Consider the following 21,822-nt stretch of genomic DNA (forward strand, 5'->3'; position numbering starts at 1 on the left):
CTTAGCAAGACCCTGTCTCAAAATAAAAAGGGCTGGAGATGTAGTTCAGTGGTTAAGGACCCCTTGGTTCAATATCTGGTACAAAAAAAAAAAAAAGAGTAATATACATACAAAATTATAATTTTATGTTCAAGAGAAAATTTCTAGTATTGGTAACAGTTGTCTGCCAACTTCCAGCTGACATATCACTCCACACCCTTGACAGGCCCCTGAAATGGAGAATATCCAAAAAAAAAGTAGTCCTGTTCAGATAGTATTCTCAGAGATTCTAGTGCCATGGTCAAAACTTCAGGGAAACAACTGGACATTAATTGGTGTGTTTTTTGTCACAGTGTGTGTCAAATGCAGGTGCACCACAGTCTTCACAGCCTGAGTTTCAGCAATGCTGTTCCTATACAACCATTTATTTCACCTTGGCCTAGCGCTTGCTGGGTGTCCACTGACTGATGGGTGTCATATAGGCATTGGTCAAGGTTCGTGTAGTTGTCCAGGCATCTCATGTTTAGCAGCAATCATTTTTTCTCTATGCATCTTCCTTTTCTGCAAGGTAGCAGACCTTTTTGATAAGTTCCATATTGCTCAAGTTCAGTACTATTCTCCATTAGACTTGGTTTCCATCTCCTCCTCTGAGTCTTCTCTTGTGTATATCTGGATCCTATTGTCATGTGGATGCTGCCCATACCTTTTATAATGTGAATAACCTCTGTAGGAGTCCTGGGAGACCATGTAATAGTCAAAGAACTATTATACACCTTCCTTATAAGAGCTCTGAGGAAGAACCAAAGGAGGGAGGGAGTACCATGGGGAACTGAAATAGTATTCTATGGCCTTCCTGTAGTTCTGGTGGCTTTATATCCAAGGCACTGCTGGATATTAATGTTGTCAGTATCTTGCATATACCAAAAGAGAATGCCAAGACTACCAAGAATACCAAGAACCTTTCGTTATTGATGTCTTTGCTGCCCTCTCTCATGATAAAAATTCATATGGGAACTGAAACTTGTGGGCATGCAGCTTCTGGGCTGTGGACAAGCAGGGACTTATTTTTCAGTGAATATGGGATTAAGGAGTGGGGGTATGGACAATGACCCTGAAAACATTTGTGTCTCTGCTTAAATGCAAAGGAAGCTCATGTGGCTCTTATCTAGCAACCTTACACAATGAGTATTTTTGTTTCTGAACCTAATCCCAGCTTTTCGTTGGTCCAATGTATCTTTAGACTTTTAACACTGTTATACAGGTATTTCTCAATCACAGTGAACAAGACTAAAGATTTATAAATAATAAACGTATGTAAGCCTCAAGACCCAAAAAATTTGACACAAAAAGATAAGTCAGTCAGACATGGGGATGTGCAAATTTGACACAAAAAGATAAGTCAGTCAGACATGGGGATGTGCATCTGCTAGTCCTATCATTCCAGAGGTTGAGGTAAGAGGAGCCCTTGAGTTCAAGCAGGAAATTTGAAACAAGCCTATGCAACATAGCTAGATCCCATCTCAAAAAAAAAAAAAAAAAAAACAGGCACACACCTGTAATCCCAGCTACCCAGGAGACTAAGGGAGGAGAATCTCAAGTATGAAGCCAACCTGGGCAACTTAGGGAGACCCCATCTCAAAATAAAAGGAAAATAAGAACAAGCACAAATTATTAATCAGAATCCTTCAACACATCTAAAAGAGAATATACCTGATGGCTAATACCTAGGATTTGAATAACTTTCTATGACAAATTATTTTATTAGCTGATATGGGTTACCCAATAAACAAATGATACTGATCCATTCAATTTTTATCAGTGTGTTAATTCAGCACATCTTAAAGCATGCCCCTGATACCCAAGATCTTTCAGGATGTTAATAACTTTCTTTCATAAGACACTTACCATCCTCACTCTCATTCTTTCAAAGTATACAGTATTGTTTGGGAAGCTACCTGACATATGATAATGTCATTATACTGATGTTTAACAGGATGTCCACCAGACATTCTTGTGTTCTAAAAATTTTAAGTATTTGAATATAGTAAATACTGATAAATATAAATAAAACATTAAAATAAAAGCTGTTGTATACTCAGTAACTTTTCAGAGTTATAAAAAATTGCTAAGAAAAAAATGAGAACTATGAACCTGCTACTTTAAAATCAAACCCATTTTCTAGAGTTTAAGAGCATCAAGTGAATTTTTAAAGATGATTTTAGAAAAATCATCAAATATATATATATATCAAATACATACATTTTCTTTATAGCAAATCTAAGATACTGAGTTCAATAATGAACAACTTAATAGCAAAAAGGGGATAACAATAGACATTTATTAAGAACTATGAAAACATGAGCAATTAAGTAATAAGTAGCTTAAAATAAGAAATTTGCAACCCTTCAATTTCAAACATTTCTTTAAAAAATTAAGGGAAAGCCCTGACCCTACATCAATTAATCAAAAATCTCTTGTAGTCCTTTTGTGTAGTCAAAAATGAGAATTCTTAAGAAAAGACACAAACAAAAATAGCTCTAAAGAAAGTTTCCAAGTAAACCAAATAATAGCTCAAAGAAAGAAAAGTAGTTTTAAAAAATATTTTCTTAAGTGCTTTTAACATTCCTTTTCAAAGGAAAAATTTAGAAAAAGATATGTACCTGAAAATGGCTGGATTGCAGACATGCTTTGGATCCAATGCTTCTCCCTGTATAAATTCATAGCATAGTCCATTGTTGAAGGTACAATAGAGTTGTGGTGCACAGCCATGAGCCTGCAACACTCGAAAACTCTTCACTTCTTCATCTCGATCAACTAACAACTCAGTTTTATTGCCATAAATTCTCACCAGGACTACGTCTTCCATGGTATTACCCACGTAACAGCCAATAAGTTTATTTGTGATTCCATCTGTGAAGAGCTGTCAGAAAAAGAAAAACATGGGGGGAAAAAACAATTACATGTTTTATAAAATGGAATGCAAGATAACCTGAATATAACGAATAAATAAAAAGAAAAACAAAACACTAGGGGTTGCAGGCATAGCTCAGTGGTAGAGCAGGTACTTTGCAAGTGTAAGATGCTGGGTTCAATATCCAGCACCCGGGAGGAAAAAAGAAAAACACCTACTTCTTGATATAAAAGAATCTTTGGGTCTGACAATGTATTAGGCAGATTTTTTGATACCCTGACTCAAAAAAAAAAAAAAAAATGAGTACAATGATACACACCTATAGTCCCAGCTATTCAGGAAGCTCAAGCAGGAGGATCACTTGAGCCCAAGGGTTCAAAGCTAGCCTGGGCAACATAGCAAGACCCCACTTCAATCAACCAAACTGTATTGAAAAGCATGTTGCTTTTATTACAATGCCATATCAATTCACACATGCTATTCTGTAACTTCTTCATGCATCATATAGAAAAATATTTTAACTATTGTTATAAAGACTGAGAACTATTTAACATTTTGAAATGCTTATCATAAATGACAGTCTAGGCTCCTCAAATACAAGAAATTTCCATATGTTTTCTATATCTTCACAGCAAATAGTAGGTCCTTAATAGTTAAACACTAGAAGCCACAGTTATCAACATTAATGTCTTCATCTACCTTACAAAAATTACATGTTCATCAAATGTTTCAGGCAGTAATAGTTTAGAGGATGAGATGCAGATCCAGACCATTTGAGTCTGAATGCCAGCTCTGCTACCTACAAACTGAGTAACCTCAGACAAGCCACTTGACCTCTATGTATGCCATCTCCTCATATGTAAAATCTGTATATCAGACTCTACTTTGCAGCACTGATTCAAAGATTAATGAGTTAATATCCATGAAAGCACTTAGAACAGTGCTCCACACAAAGAAAGCTCTTAAACATAGCTAACTATATACTAAGATTTTTAACACGATTGTAAAAAAATTCATGATGAAATCATAAAGCAGTGATAATTAAGATAAACTCAATATTACAACAATATTTGAAAACAATTATTTCCAAAATATTTCTCTAAAGAAAGTTTAAATCCATGCACCAGGCCCTGGGTTTAATCCCTAGCATCACAAAAAAAAAGGGGAGGAGGAAAAACAAAACTTATATCAACATAGTCAATAAATATTAACTATCATTGCTTCTGAGAAAATTCTTTTCATACCTAAAGAAGTAAAAAGCCTTTATTCTCAAAATGCCATTCAACATTGTTCTCTCAAATTAGCGCTATCCTATATATATTTGCTTTTGTAAGGCTAGTTATATTTTTAAACTTTAATCCCTAAAATTCATACTACTAGTCAGTGAATTTTGCTCCTAATCACCTCTAATACTTAATTTAAAAAATTTTTGAGATGGGGTCTCACTATGTTGCCCAGATGGGTCTGAAACTACAGGGCTCAAATAATCCTCCCTCCTCAGCCTCTGAGTAGGTGGGAACTACAGGTACACCCACTGTGCCTAGCCTTAGTTTAAATATTAACAACATTTAAATACCAGGTAAATAATGTATTCTAAATTTGTTCTGTTTTATCTTACCACATATTTTTTAAAATAACATGTATATTTGTTAAAAACAGAATTTAAACTTAACTTTTTACAGACTCCAAAAACGAGAATACCTTTAAATTTGTTTTGGGGTTTTTTTTTTTTTTTTTTTTTTCTTAATATTAATACAGGTATCACTTACTATGAAAAATGGCAATTAAAATCAATTAAGAATTTATCCTCACCAGGCCTGATGGCATACTTTTAACCCAGCCTACTCAGCCTGCTGTTGCAGGAAGATCCCAAATCTGAGGCCAGCCTCAACAACTTAGTGAGATCCTGTCTTAGAAAATTTTTTTTAAATGTTGAAAGGGGCTGGGATGTAGCTCAGTAGAAGAGTGCTTGCCCTAGCTTATGCGAGGTCCTGGGTTCAATCTCCAGTACTCCTCTAACTTTTTTAAAATAAAAAAGTATCCTGCATTTTCTATGAACTATACTTCATAATATCCATGTAGCCCTAATTTATAAGAAGAGTTCTCTAACAAAGAATACCAACCGACAAATGTGGAAGAAATAACAGAAGCAGAAAAATCAATATTTTACAATGAAAACATTTTGTTTCCAATGAAACAACTGTTCAGGCAAAAATCTTTAATCTTTAATTGCCTTTAGGCAAAAGACTGATAGGGAACTTTATGATAGGAAACGTCACCTCCTGAACTCACTAAACAAACATGTCACACTGCTTCACATGATACAAATATGAAATACACTGTACCATCCATGACCTGGAATTGAATCAAGCTTCTAGATCTTTGGGGATATGGGGCAAATATACAGATTAAGGAAACACCACAAAGAATCACAACAAAAAACATACAAATCCAGAATGTAGATCTGGCTATGCAAATGAATCACCAACAGTTAATGGCATAAGCTAGAATATGACTTTAAAGAAACTTAAGAAACATTAACAACCAATGAAATGTATAGATTTAGTTTGTTTTCTAATTCAAACAAGTAAGTGTCAAAATATTTTTGAGGTAACTGGGGAGATTTGATTATGGACTGCCTACTAAAGGATGCCTACAAATTATTGCTAATTTTATTCAGTGTGACACAACAGCACTGTGATTTTGTAAGAAAACATCTAAGTTTTGTTGTTGTTGTTTGTTTCTTTCTTTTTTCTTTTTAACTCTGGGCCTCCCACATGCTAGGCGGGTACCCTACTACTGAGCTACATCCCAAGCCATCTGATGTTACTCTTATTTCAACAGATGCAGAAAAAAGATTTGACAAAATAAGCACCCTTTCATGTTCAAAACACTAGAAAAACTAGGGATAGTAGCAACATATCTCAACACTGTAAAAGCTATATGTTAAACCCAAAGCCAGTATCATTATAAATGGAAAAAAAAAAAATTGGAAGCATTCCCTCTAAAAACTGGAACAAGACAGGGATGTCCTCTTTCAGCGATTCTATTTAATATGATTCCTGAAACTGTGGCCAGAGCAATTAGACAAAAGAAATTAAAGGGATATGAATATGAACAGAAAAACAAAAACTCAAACTATCATTATTTGCCCAGGACATGATTCTATACTTATAGGATCCAAAAAACTTTCACCAGAAAACTTCGATTTAATAAATGAATTCAGCAAAGTAGCAGGATGTAAAATCAATATCCATAAATCAAACACATTTTTATACATCACTGATGAATCCTCTCAAAGAGAAATTAGGAAAAACACCGCATTCACAACAGCCTCAAAAAAATAAAATACTTGGGAATCAATTTAACAAAAGAGGTGAAAGACCTCTATACAAGGAAAACTACAGAACACAAAAGAAAGAAATTGAACAAGACTTACAGTGATGCATCAACATCAATGTTTATAGCAATACAATTCAATTTATACATCAATGTTTACACCAATAAAATTTACAATAGCTAAATTGTGAAACCAACCTAGACGCCCTTCAGAAGAAGGAATGGATAAAGAAAATGTGGTATACATACAGAATGGAATATTATTCAGCATTAAAAGAAAATAAAATCATGGCATTTGCAAGTAAATGAATGGATTATATAATGCTAAGTCAATTTAGCCAATCCCAAAAAACCAAATGCCAAATGTTTTCTCTGATTTAAGGATGCTGATTCACAATGGGGGTGGGGGGGAGAGATTAGATGAATTCTAGATAGGGCAAAGGGGAAAAGGGGAGAGAGGAGAATGGAGGAGGCAAGGGGGTAGGTAAGACAGTGGAATGAGATGGACATCATTACCCTCAGTACATGTATGAAGACACAAATGGTGTGATTCTACTTTGTGTACAACCCAGAGATATGAAAATTATGCTCTATATGTGTAATATGAATTGCAATGCATTCTGCTGTCATACATATATAACAAATTAAAATTTAAAAATCTTAAAAATTAAATCTGAGTTTTTTGTTTGTTTTGTTTGTTTTTGGTGGTACTAGAGATGGAACTCTGGGCCCCCCACATGCTACACAGGCACCCTACTACTATGGTACATCCCCAGCCCTTTGTTTTTATTTTTTACAAATGAATATTAGAATACAGGAAGGCAGTTACTTGGGATCTGAGATTTGCTTCAAAATACTTCAAATGGGCAGGTGAGGTGGTGCACACCTGAATTCCAGCGGCTCAGGAGGCTGAGACAGGAGGATGGGGAGTTCAAAGCCAGCCTCAGCAACAGTGAGGTGCTAAACAACTCAGTGAGACCCTGTCTATAAATAAAATACAAAATAGGGCTGTGGATATGGCTCAGTGTCCCTGAGTTCAATCCTTGGTACCAAAATAAAAATAAAAATAAAATACTTCAAATGGGTTAAAAAAACAAATGAATCAAATGTGGATTTTGGATAATGAGTATATGAATATTCAATTCATTCTCTCTGAGCATGTTAGGAAATTATATTTTTAACTTTTATGATATAACTAATCAAAGCAGTGAGAAATTCCTTAAAATTTCCATCAGAGAATTACATAATATAGCAATAAGTTCATAAGCATAAGTATAAATTCCTAAACAAATAAATAAAACATGAAGATAGATTTAAAAAGCAAGAGAAAAAAAGTTAAAAGATCCAAGTGGTAAGAGACTGAAAAGTAGATTTGGCGATACATCCCACTTACTTTTAGACACTAATTTCTTTCTCCTTCCCTTCCCAGCCAAGTTTCTTGAAAGAGATTTTATATTCAATGCTTCTGCTTTCAAAGCTACCATCTGCTTTTTTGTTTTGGTATGTGGCACATGGTTTTAAAAAGTTAACTAGCACTGAAAGTTTGATAGTAATCAACAGTGGAACTAATTCAAACTATTTTCAACTCCCATAGTATTTAACTCCTATTTTTAGATATCGTTGTTAAATTGCTTTTTTATATCAAAGTCTATACATTATCTAAGGGATTCTTATAAGACAGCTTTCTTGTACCAACTACACACACACACACACACACACACACATACACACACACACACACATATCCCTATCCTCATTTACCCACAGGTATAAGAGGTATAAGTATATTCCACTTTTTGCTTTATCCATCTTTAATAACACTACTACATATACAACCATCCAAAAACCCCAACATGAAGTGTACTATATATTTCATTTCCTGGATGGTTTATTTCCTCTTTAATAATTGCCTTGTTTTCTTATTTGCTTTCTTTTACATATCCTATTTTGTACTCCCATTAGTAGTGGTTTTTTTTTAGCTAAATGAATGGAATAGGAATACAAATGGGCAAAGCTTTGATATCTCCACAGCATACAGAAAGGCATGTAGACATGCACTACACTATCACCACATCTGTTCTCATCTATTTTACATATTGGACTTTGACATGTGATTTTATTCAAAGAAGAGCCTAAAAAAGTTGAGGATTGGGGATTTAGTCCAGTGGTAGAGAGCCTGCCTACCATACACAAGGCCATATGTACAAAGCCCTATGTTGGGGTGGGGATGGGGGATAAAGCTTCAGCTGACAGAAAACTTCCAAGATAGATAATCTGCAAAGGAAAAAAAAAAAAAAGAATATGAGGGTCAAAATTTTTCCCAAAAATTTGATGAAAAATTCTAATCTCAAGGATCTAAGAAAGAAGCTTGACAAGACTGTAGCCCAAAAAACATGAAGAAAACTACATAAGCACGCCATAATAAAATTTCTAAATATCAGATACCAATCCCTTTTTTTTTTCCTGGTACTAGGATCAGGAGTAGCCCACTGAATTACATTCCCAGGTCTTTTTATTTTTCATTTTGAAACAAGGTCTCCTTAAATTGCTAAGGCTAGCCTTGAACTTGTGCTCCTCCTTCCTCCTGGGATTACAAGCAAATGCCACTGCACCAGTCCATTCATTCCTTCATCCACAGAGACAAAAATCAGGCAATCTTCCTTCAATCTGCTCTCTTCATCCACATACCTAAAAAGTTTCCTATGTACTTCTTGAATCCTCTTCTCTTTTTCTTTTTTTTTTTTAATATTTGTTTATTTATTTATTAGGTGTAGATAGACACAACATAATGACTTTAATTTTATGTGGTGCTGAGGATAGAACCAGGGTCCTGCCCGTGCTAGGCGAGCACTCTACCGCTGAGCCAAAATCCCAGCCCCCCTCTTCTCTTTTTCCATCCCCACTCCCACCCTAATTAGGATTTTGTAAATATCCCATTTATAGTACTATGTAAGTCTCATTTCCAGTTTATCCGTCTCTCCCCAAGGAGGGAAACAAAATTCATTCTCTACACTGCCACCACAATATATCTAAAGTACAATTAGGAACATAATTGTTGGAAACCTTGAAGTGGCTCCACACTGCTTAAGGGATAAATTCCAAACTCCTCAGGGTAGCAAGTTCCTTGCTATCTCTCACCCTATCTAGCAATCTGACAAACTTTTCCTTCCTTTGCTTGACCTGATTAACTCATTATTAACTTCCTTGAAAATTTTAACACAGTACTTACTTCTTCTAGGAGGCAGGCCCTAAGTTTGTATAAGGCATAAATAATTCTCAGTGCTTGCTAGTACCCAACCCATTGCATTTCCTAAATTGTACTATAATTGTTTAACTATATTTACCATATCATATTACAATGTGAATTCCTCCGATATTTGGAAAACATCAAAAGAAGGAAAAAGGAAGGACACAAATAGAAACATAAACAGATGGGATAAATAGGAAAAAAAAAAAAACAGTAAAGGGAAAAAAAATTATGTAAGTAATTAAATGAAGAACTCAATAACTCAATTAAAATACTAGTAAATGATGCTTTACAAAAGACATGCGAAATGAAAACTGATACAGCTATCCCACATCAGACAGAACAGATCTTAACAAAATGACATAAAAAGGGACATATCAATACAGCCTCAAAATAGATCTAGCAAAAACTGATAGAACTAAACAAATCCCCAATAATTGCTGGAAACTTGAGCATACTGCTTAAGACCTGATTTTCAAAAAGAAAAAAAAAAAACAGCAATATCCAACAACAGAATATACATTCTTTTGAAGGCTGCATAAAATGCTACCAAAATGAACTACAGGCTTGAATACTGAATAAGGCTCAATTAAAAAACTGATATTTTCACAAATAGTGGGTATGAGCTAGACAACAACAGTGGATGTGACTAGACAGCAACAACACACATACAAAATAAAAAAGATGAAGATGATAAATTTTGGTTTTATCACTTTTTAAAAAATTTTTTAAAACTTTTAAAAATCACAAATTCATTGGAAATGATTTGAATGCACATTTAAGTAAACTGTGATATAAGAAAAATCACAATGGGAATTAGAAAACATTTTTAATTGAATGATAATGAATACATATTATCAAGCAAGTGGCATCTGTTGTCCATTATCAGTCAGGAGCAGAATAAGTATGTCAGTCCACTATATCTTGGTATCTGAGTCACCAAGGAAAAAAAAACAATGAGCAGTAAAGCACTGCTTTACTCACAAAAAGAAGAGACAGAGCAAGACCAGCTTCAGTAGGGGCTATCAGTCCCCCATAGCTAACAGATTTCACAGAACCATATGCAACAACTGATCTGTACACCCTCCTCTTATGCTTGAGCAAAAGGACCTCATCATCTCCCATAGAGGTCAGACACAGTAGTGAAGTTGGCCAGGTGACATGTGACATACATCTTAAGCAGAACAAAGGAGTACACACAGAGTCTGAAGCAGGGAAAGATATTGCCACATAATGTGACAAGTTCAGAACAAGCTGTGAGGACACTCTCTCTTGGTAAGGAAGTGTTTCAGGATCATGGTACATTCTTTTATATTGGGGAGGGGGATAACTAAAGACTGAACCCAGCAGCACTCTACCACTGAGCTATATTCTCAATCCTTTTATTTTTCACTTTTGAGACAGGGTCTTGTTAAGTTGTGGAAGTTGGACTTGACCTTGTGATCCTCCTGCCTAAACCTCCAAGTCACTGGGATTATAAGTGTACCATCTCACTCATTCTTTATCTTTTTTTTTTTTTAGTTGTAGATGGACACAATATCTTTATTTTTATTTTTATGTGGTACTAGGGATCGAACCCAGGGCCTCACGTATGCAAGGCAAGCACTCTATCACTAAGCTACAGCCCTCATGTTCCATTCTTATGTTTTAAGAGACTATAAAGCCTGCACAAGAGACTTTAGCCTTTCTCAACACATATCAAAACTTGTGAGTACTTATAAATAATATATCAGAAATTTAAAAGATAAAATTATCAGATGCTGGGAGGGCAGCTCAGTAGTATGGTACATGCCTAGTATGAGTATGGCCTTGGATTCAGTCCCTAGTACCTACCCTGCAACATACACACAAAGGCAAAAAATTAGTAATCTAGGCTTCCAGCTAAAAAGAAACCTAGAAAAATAAAAGGTCACTAACATTCAAAGATTAGGGCTAGGCATGGTGGCTTCTACCTATAATCCCAGCCACTTGAGGCTGAGGCAGGAGGACAGAAAGTTCAAGGATAAAATTTAGCAAAACCCTGTCTCAAAAAACTAAAAACTTTAGGATTGGGATGTAGCTCAGTGGCAGAGCACCCCTGGATTCAATTCCCATTACCATTAATTAATTAATTAATTAATTAATAAGGTTAGAAAGGAAATAATAGAGAGCAAAATTATCAAATAGGAAAACTAAAGTTAAAAACTATTGATTGAAAAAAAATCAATAAATTGCAAAAACAGATCAATAAAGTTAAAAACTTCTTAGCGAAATTTATCAAAACAAAAAAAAGTTAACAATAAAGAAGTAGACTTCATTACAGATCCTAAACATATATTATTAAAAACAACTCTTCCAAAAAACAGGAAAAGAAACACCTTCCAACTTGATACCAAAACTTGGTCAAGGACATTATAATAAGGGAAAAATTATAGATTAATCCAGTTCATATATACAGTTGTAAAACTGCTAAAATACTAACAATTGATATTGTGATATATCAAAAACTACTTCACAACCAACGGGGTTTACCGCAGGAATGCAAAGGTTATTAACATTCAAATTTTTAAATCAATGCAACTTACTTCAATAAGAGAAAATTGGATACTCTATATTTAATCTAGGAGCTACTGTAAAGATATTTTGTAGAGTAATTAATAACTATAATTAGGTGACATAAGATGTAGGAGATTATGCTCAGTAACACGGATGGGCCTCATCCAATCAGTTGAAGGGCCACAGAAGCAAAATAGGTTGTCTTGAAGAAATTCTGTTTAAAGACTCCTATCTGAGGATTTCCACTCTTCTGGCCTGCCCTAATATCAGACTTGCCAACTGCCAAAACTGCACAAGCCAATTTTTATTTATTTATTTATTTATTTATTTATTTATTTGATTTTGAATCTCTGGAGAACCCTTATGGATACAATTTATAATCTTTAAATTCCACTGAAAATTTATACTATGGATACACTTAGAATATTTATCCATATTTTACCTATCACAGTGGTTTGATAGAATACTGTTTTAATAACCCCCCCCAAAAAAAATAAAAATGGCTTCAATGATGTTTAAAAAAAAAATGGGGTTGATTAGTATCTATAATGACCCAAGAAAGTATCTGTTTTTATTTTGCAGGGTTTTGAAAATACTAGACAAAAACTCAACTACTAACCTATATATCTTCAGCCCAAAGATGTTTTATTTAAAAAAAAAAAAAAAAGATTTAGGATAATTTATTATATATACAAAAGAAATGTTGTTATATTTACTGATATTTATGAACAGATAGGTGCCCAACTAAATCTGTAATTTACTTAGTATTTTAGAAAGACAAAAGAAATTGTTTACAAAATACCTTTGAGGTATATGATTTAAAGTTGAAGGATTTAGAATTTTTAAATTAATTTATTTCTTCTAATTAGGTATATATGACAGCAGAATGCATTTTGAGTCATTGTATACAACTGCAGCACAACTTTTCAATTCTGTTTGTGCACAATGTAGCGTCGCATCATATGTGCAGTCACACGTGTACCTAGGGTAATGATGTCCATCTCATTCCACCATCTTTCCTGCCCCTATGCCCCCTTCCCCACCTCCCCTTTGCCCAATCAAAATTCCTCCATTTTTCCATGCCTCCCCCCATTATGGATCAGCAGAAGGATTTGGAATTTTTACTTTTCATTTTATAGCCTTGAATTATTAAGGGCATGTGTTTGTCTTTTTAACAAAAATTAATATGCTTAGATAAAATACATGTATTTCTACTTCTTTACAGGCTAGAAGTTAAAAACCCAGTGTTATTGTTTTTCCTAGTGGTGCTGGGGAATGAACCCAAGGATTTAGGCATGTTAGACAAGTATTCTACCACTGAATTACATCCCCAGACTGCAATGTCATTTTAAGAACTAAGTCATGTGGTATTTAACATGATTGAATACATCTGCAGCTACCAAAAATTAGAGTCAACACCATACAAACATGGGAAAATGTTTATGAAAGGCCAGTGAAAAAAACGAATACAAAATTGTACATATAATTACAAATATGCAAAATGTTTCAGAAAAGAACAGAACATAACAACATTTGAGAACAGAATAGAGAATAGACAATAGGAAGCATTTTTTTCCTTCTATTCAAAGTTTTAATCCTGTTATATATTTTTTTTAAATATTTTTTAGTTCTGGATGGACACAATAACTTAATTTTATTTTTATGTGGTGCTGAGGATCAAACTCCGTGCCTCACACATGGTGGGCAAGCAACTCAACCACTGAGCCACAACCCCAGGCCCTGCAATATATCTTTTCATTAAAACAAAATGATTTTGTTTTTGCATAGTCTCTTATAAAAGGATCTTAACACATTTTGGCATATTATTTTCTCAGAGAATTTATTTGTGAAAAATTACTACTACAAAACGTTCTATCTTGTTTAAAGAAAGAAAACCAATTTTGTGGTTACCACTAGAGGGAGGAAAAGATTAAGACCAAGGAGGGAAACGGAGATACTCTGAGAATACTAGAAACATTTTTCTTTCCCAGGGTTGAGGTTAACATAGGTACAACTTATGTTTCATAAATATTTCTCAATGTTTGTTTACCTCATAATTTTAAAAGTGATATTAAATTTTCATTTACAGTCAATCTGGTACATCAAAGAATAAGTAATACCCTACAAAGCAAAATCAAGAAAAACAACCAGCCTGGGGTTGTAGCCCAGTAGTAGTTTGCCTATTATGTGAAAGGCCCTGGTTTCAATCCCCAATACTAATATAAGACTTAACAAATCATAGATTATATTTTTCTTGCCAAGTTTTCTATTACTTCCCTATCTTTGCTACTCACAAAACACACACAGAAACCCATTCCTTAAATCTTCCCTCTTTCCTCACCTGCAAGAAGTCCCACATTTATTTTCTAAAATGTCAGATCTGTCTTTTATTTCCATCTAAGGCTACTACCCTAATACAGCTTGTCTGGACTGACACAATAACCTCTCAGGTTTTTCTCCCTGAAAAATTATTGTGTCCATCCACAACTAAATAGCCCAGATACTTGGGCTAGTCTTCTACTCCTGGACTCAAGGGCTTCTCCTGCCTGCCTCTCAGACTCCAAAGTAGCTGGAGCTATGGGCACTCTACACCACACACACCAGCTAAACTTTTTTTAAACCAACACAACAGGAAGAAATACATTTAACAACTGATGTAATACAAAGATAATTTTATATAAAACTGAAACAAGTTAAACCAAACAATACTTACTTTAATATCTGCAAGGCTTTCTGATGTATCCTATCTTATTCTAAATCATCTTTCTAAACTGTAGTAGTCTCAATCTACTATATTAATATGGCATCCTATGGTAATCATCATTTTAAAATCCATGTTCTTATATTCAATTTTTTGGGGGGAGTGGGGGGGTGCTACTGGGGATTAAACCCAGGGTGTTTAACCACTGATTGACAACCCCAGCCTTTTTTATTTTGAGACAGGGTCTCATTAAGTTGAGCCTTCCTAAATTGCTGAGGCTGACTTTGAACTTGTGATCCTCCTACCTCAGCCTTCCGATCACCGGGATTACAGGTATGGGCCACCATGCCTGGCCTCAAAACCCTTGTTCTAATTAACCACTAATTCCCCAATTCCAAGAATTATACTTCCAGACTCCCTGATGAAATTTATCCTCCCAGCTGAGAAGGTTTTGGCTTTACTGGGGAGTGGGGATCTAGCCCATTCAGATTATAGGTGACAAGAGGAGGCCAATAATGTCAAAGACTGGCAAAACAAGCTACAGATGAAGATTTTGGGAAGTATAATATCTGCACCTTCAGAAATAGCACTGAAGCTTTTTTTTTTTTTAACTAGTGTCAAGAAAGAAAATACAAGCTCTCTTAGCTATATAAATATAGTATTTGTTACCATCCACCCTAATACTTTATTATCCTGAGACACCAAAACCAGGGAATAGGGAATAGAAAAACTGGATTTAACCACTGATATTAAGTTACACTGAAAATACTCAAGTATGGCCAAAAGAACAGTACACTTTATAAATATGTTCTTATGGGCTGGGGTTGTGGCTCAATGGTAGAGCGCTCGCTTAGCACGTGCAACGCGCTAGATTCGATCCTCAGCAACACATAAAAATAAATAAATAAAATAAAGGTATTGTGTCCAACTACAACTAAAAAAAAAATACTTAAAAAATGTTCTTATGTAATCTTTGCATATGAAAACATTTGAATATTCATGTAAAAAGGACTTTTATTGTATTTTCTTATTTGTCTTTCCCTTCCCCATCAAATTGGGAATTTCAAAGAACAGATATTTTTAATTTAAGAATTCTAATATATAGTAGGTACTCAATAAAAATAATTTTCTTGAGAGTATTTATTGCCCCCTCACAACCACCTGCAGAGGTAGAGGATGTTATTGAGTCCATTTTATAGTCAAAGATACTGAAGCTTAGGAAAGTTAAATCAAGTACTGAGTCTAGACTCAAAATTAGCATTACATTCAAACTCTATTCTCTTTACCACTATTAAAATTTTGCTATTGAAAACTTAAATGGAAGGGCTGGGCATGTGGCTCAAGCGGTAGCGCGCTCGCCTGGCATGCGTGCGGCCCGGGTTCGATCCTCAGCACCACATACAAACAAAGATGTTGTGTCCGCCGAAAACTAAAAAATAAATAAAATATTTAAAAAAAATTAAATGGATAAAATGTACCTTAATAGTAAGCAATCTCACTGGGATCCTAAGCAGAAATAAACATTAGTTTTACAATGTTACATAATATTGGTTTTACTAATCTAGCAAACCTTTGCCATTATGTCCTATAGGTACCAAGATCATGAAAAAATTTACAGAGATGAGTCAATGAGAAAAATAACATTGGTCAATATGGCAAACAGAAAGATCCTAAAACAACATACAGTAAGAATTTATCAACATTTTTACAAGGAAAAATAATTTTAAGAGTATCATAAGAATTATTCTGTTACTGTCAAGTGTAGTGGTACACTCCTATAGTCCCAAGGAATCTAGAAGCTAAGGCAGGACAATTTTAAATTGAAGGCCAGCTTGGGCAACTTAGCAAGACTTTGTCTCAAAATTATTTTTAAAAGATTATAAAAAGGATTGGGGACGTAGCTCAGTAGTAGAACATCCCTGGGTTCGATTTCCAGTACCCAAAAAAAAGAATTATTTTGTTGAACCTAAGAGACTTGATTCTTTTTTTCCTTTATACAATGACTACCCAAAGAAAGAAATGCAGAAAAGTCAAAAATCCAAACTCAAGTAAGTAAAGGAAAGAGTTTTTACATAAGAAAAGGAATCACTATCTTAAAGGAAAGTTGAAATAATCCTTTTCTAAAATAGTGACATATAGGGGAAGAGGAATGCAAATTTACGCTCAAGGAAACTTTAAAAAAAAGCCGTTTTTTTCCCCTTAAGAAATTAATTTTATACAGACCTGGCTTCCTTGCCTTAATCATAATGTATCAACATAACCTTTTCTTGGTCAAAGAGCAGTAATTCATAAAATGGGTTCTTATTCCAGATTTGCCATTTACAAACCACAAGTTCAGTTTCATTATCTAAAATACACATTAACAATATTTGTATACATCCACCTCAGTGAGCAGTTGAGAAAGAGCATGTTAAAGTGTTCTATAAACAATAAAGTATTATTAAATACAAAGCATGATGGCTGATATTATTGTCTTAGATCCTTATTCCAGATACTACAATCCAAAAGTCAAAATCCACCTTTTATACTTTACTCTTGTAAAGACAGAAATTCTATCCAAAAATGAGATTTATTATTCCATGTACCCATAGTTTGAGCAAAGATTAGGCCTTGCATCATTTTGACTGCATTCAAATCTTTTTTTTTTTTTTTTTTTTTTTTTGCTTCTTTCTGGAATTTCTGATAGTTTAGTTATTAGGATTGTTCTGGATAGTCCAGTCTGCAGAACTAGTTTACAAACTAAGTATTACTTTCTACAGAAAGTTTCTAAAGTAGTTTAAAACATTTTAAATGCACACCACACTAAAAAAAATTTATATATATTTTTTAATTATTTTGGAAAAAAATGGGCTAGAGCTGGAAGTACAGCTCAGTAATAAGCACTTGTTTAGCATGCACAAGGTCCTGGATTTGATCTTCAACACAGAAAGAAAACAGAAAAACCACAGGTTATATTACTGATACCCAACTGTCCTAAAATTACATTATAATCAGTTGATTATGTGATACACGCTTCCTCTTCTGAAATATGAGGTCTGATTTTTGACCTTATACTTCAAGGAAAATAAAATCTCAAAAGAAAATATTCCCAATGAAATTGACTAAAGAAATCCTGAAGCATCATTAAAGTAGGAGTTGCAATGACCTACAATGTGAGAAAGCAGATCTACTGAGTTAACAGATGAACAGTGATCAATTCATCTTATGGACGTCCCAGCTTCTTAACCAAATGCTTTACTTGCATGTGGAAGGAATGTATTTCTAATAATCATCCTTAGAACAAAACAAGCCATAGTGTTTACCATCACTTATAAATAATTATATTAGAAGATGAAATTATGAATCTAATAATTTAGATTCATAATTTAGAAGATCTAAGCTAAAAGTTGCCACAGCAAAAACAAGATTCAATTGTAATTAGTTACTTTCCAACAATCAAAGTCAGTTTCATGTTACTATCACCTTTCCTCTTTTTTGTTTACCTATACCTTTCACCAAGTTTCACCTAAAAAAAGAAATCTTATCTATCTAATATCATTTTGATTTGGGCAACTTTTTTTTAAATATATCACTCTGGCACAGAGCACTTCACCATAGCTATTACTATTCTTTAGACAAATACACCAAAGGAAATTTCAACCTTCAAAACTTTCAATTTTAAAGTCACTATTTAAAAAGTTAACATGATTTTCCAGTACTAGAGTTTATAAGAAATAGCACTGCCTTTAATAAAAGATATTTAATTTACAATTGCCATAAAATATATCATTTTAATAAATTTTAAAAACTTCTAAAATAAACTAAAAAGAAGTTAATATATAACAAGCATATATGAGAGCTATGTGGTAAAGCACTTGCCTAAAACGCTTTCTGCAAAGCATTCATAAGGCCCTAGGTTCAATCACCAGCACCACAAAAAATTAAAAAAAAAAAAAGAAGTTTTAATATGGAAGACATTTCCTTAAAGGAAATATGTGAGTTTTTTTTACTTATATACAAAAATCATTTTGGATTCACTATTCATTTATACTTGGACAAAAAAATACTCCCTTAAAAATTTCGCAATTCTTTGTCTAACTTTTCTTCTGAAACATATGGTTCCTTTTAATCTGCTCAAAACTCTCCTAGGCAATAAGAACTGAAACTAAAACTTATGAAAGCCCAAGCGTTAGGAACCATTCTTGGAACTAGTCACTGATCATATTTTTATTTATCTTTGTATAGGTAGCTAGCTCCTTTAGCGAAGAATTATATCGATAAACATCTCTGAATATTCAAATTCAACAATTTATTGCATGCAGTCATCAAAATGAAGCAAATGATTTGGCAATTCAAATAAATGTTCTTACATTATTGCTCAGATCTAAAAACCCCAAATATCACAGCTTTTAAATTATTGATTAATTTTAATTTGCAAGGAAAAAGGACAAAAGGAGCTTCATTTTCAGGTAAAATATCCTAAAATTCAAACTGTAAATACTAAAAACAAATCATTGAAAATAAATGTTACATGTAGGAAATGGTATCTCCCACGTTATTAGAAAACTCCTAGATTCTTAGGGAATTCTTTCGGTTTTTTTGTCTATGAACACAGTGGTTCAAGAAAGGGAAATATTCCCAAACCACTGCTCATTCTAACATCAAATATTAGGCAACATTAAAAATATAAATTCAGAAATATAAATTCAAACAAAATAATGTACACAGTGCCACTAAAAATCAGATCTAGAATGCATGACCATGGTTATTACTCTGGAATTGAGAATTTTCGCCAATCTGAAGACTGGGGAAGATAAATGCAGGATAAAGCATTAAAGGGAGTAAATCGCGGGGGAAGGGAGGAAAAGATCAGAGAGGATTAATTACTGCATTATTTATGGGAGGAGGTTGCTTGAAACGACAGACGAGGACCCGATGCAAGAGGAATGAAAAAGGTTCATTTTGCAGAGAGAATGGTCAGGGGAGTGGGAGGAGGGGCAAACTATGAACAGGAATCTTCCCGGTGTGGAAAGGGTGCGTCACTTACGTAGCGGCTTCGAGAAAAAGAAAAATTGCTCTCAGGGCAACCTTAATAAGCAAAGATGAAGAAAAGGGGAGTGACCTTCCTAGGTGTGATGGAAGAAATACAGGGTCACTTCCAAAAGCCTGGGAAAGAGATGTTCCGAGGGTCCTAGGGATGTGAGAAAACCTCCAGGGCCGCATCAGGGATGTGAGAAATCAGGGCTGCGGTGTGGGCGTTACCTGCAGGGTCACCTCCTGAGGGTCCCAATGCGGCCGCAGGTGTTGCAGGAGGCTCAGGGCCCCTTCCCGGCAGCGCTGTTCTTCCTGATCTTGAACCGTGACGTTCAGCTTGGGCACCTCCGGAGAGCCGGGTGGGACGTGGATGTAATTGGCCATGGCCCAGGCGACGGCGGAGACTACCACAACGACGACGGCGACGGCGACCACGAGAACGGCGGGCGCCGACAGGCTGGTGGTTCCTTCCGTCCCGGGGCGCCCTCGCGGGAGGGCTGGGGGCGCTCGAACGGACGGGAGGGCGGTAGGAGAAAGGGTGGAGGCAACACTATCGCCGACCGGGGTCTGGACAGCTGCTGAACTGAGCCCGGGCCGCTCACGGGGAAAATTCCTCTGCGATCCACCGCGGTCGACCGCGGAGGCTGCCGGGACTGGCCTGACGCTGGCGTCACGCCCGGGGCGGAGCCTCCGCTGCGTCAAGAGCCAGCTGGGTTTCTAACCTCCGGCACAATGGGATGGCTGCTCCGCCCCAGGGTCTCAAGCCGCGGAGATGGCACGAGGCCCCCAGAGCGCTGTTAGTCTGGAATACACCGGGCTTCTCCCCCCACCCCCCCTCGGCAGGAGTCGGAGCCCTGCCAAACCCTGCAAGGCCTTAAAGCTTTGGTTCCCCAGATCAGGAGGGTCATGAGGGTTTGAGGGGTGTTAGGGCTGAGGGTTTGAGGGGTGGGGACGGGGGGAGCAAGGGACACGTCCTGAAATAACCCCAGGATAAGGCTGTGAACTTGGCCTGAGTCTAGGCAGACTGGATTAATTTGGTCGTTTTGATCCTGGAGCTGCTGTGTACTTGGGATCACATAGTTTGCGTTAGCAGCTGATTTCCCATTGGCAGCGTATGGAGATCACAATATTAGGGACAGATTTAGTTAAGATATTTGGGTAAACAACTACAACATTTAAAGTGTTATATATAGTGTCAGATGTTTGACCATACTGAGAGTTATTCAAAGTCTGGAAGAACAGGTTATTGTCTGGGATGAAGATGAAAGGGATGGAAGGAAAATTAGTTTTGAGATTCAGCAACTCTAAGACTGTCGTGGCATCCCTGAGTGGGTCCTGAAAGCTCACAGAATGCTACCATGAAACCTTTAATGTCAGTGTCATTCAACAGCTATATCTCCTAGTAAAGGAACGCTGGAAACGGGATAACCTACAAGTAATGTGAAAGGACTTACTAGTTTTATTTTATGATGGAATAAAGTAGACTAGGATTTGATTTCAGACTTTGACCTTAGTTCACGGTGAATACATTTGTTAGTAGTAAATTAAACCCCTAACTGGACTCAATTACCATTCAAAATGTTTATCTCATTGGCAAAAATTTATATTCTGATTGTCAAAAAAAGAACCTACTTACCTTCGTAATTCACAAAACAAATACTTCAAGGATAACATTAAACTTCCTAAACTAAAAAAAGAGGAGATATGGAGTTGTACAATAATGGTAGGGAAGTTGGTTCAACGTTTTCCCTACTTAGGCATTTTTTTTAATCACATGCTATGTGTGGATGGCCTTGGGATGAATCCCCAACACAAAAAAAGAAAACAAAATTATGTACTCCAGGGAACGCTAGATTATGCATTCCTTCCAATTGGGGGGAAGTAACATCTAATATTCCAAAATTTGAACTATTAGGTGTCTATGAATAAAACTAACAAGGTATAAGACATTTAAAGATGTATTTGTATTAATGGAAAAATGAACCATATTCATAAATAAAATAATTATTACAAAGATCTCAATTCTCCCTGAACTAATCAATACATACAATGCAATGGCAATTAAAATCTCAACAAGATTTTTCACGGAACTTGTTA

The 21,822-nt window shown here is 35.3% G+C and overlaps 1 protein-coding gene across 1 annotated transcript in view; it reads right to left on the reverse strand.

The window, feature by feature from the left end:
- Etnk1 (ethanolamine kinase 1) overlaps nt 1-20,361 on the reverse strand; it is a 64,274-nt gene extending 43,913 nt beyond the window's left edge. Inside the window, exons 1-2 of the mRNA XM_027934185.2 lie at nt 19,954-20,361; nt 2,640-2,899 (exon numbers count right to left, since the gene is read on the reverse strand). Coding sequence (XP_027789986.1) covers nt 2,640-2,899; nt 19,954-20,109 — 416 coding nt within the window. The 5' untranslated portion in view covers nt 20,110-20,361. The remainder of the gene's footprint in view (nt 1-2,639; nt 2,900-19,953) is intronic.
- Nucleotides 20,362-21,822: the final 1,461 nt, after the last annotated feature.

Source organism: Marmota flaviventris, chromosome 3, assembly GCF_047511675.1.
Source record: "Marmota flaviventris isolate mMarFla1 chromosome 3, mMarFla1.hap1, whole genome shotgun sequence".
Taxonomy (NCBI): Eukaryota; Metazoa; Chordata; class Mammalia; order Rodentia; family Sciuridae; genus Marmota; species Marmota flaviventris.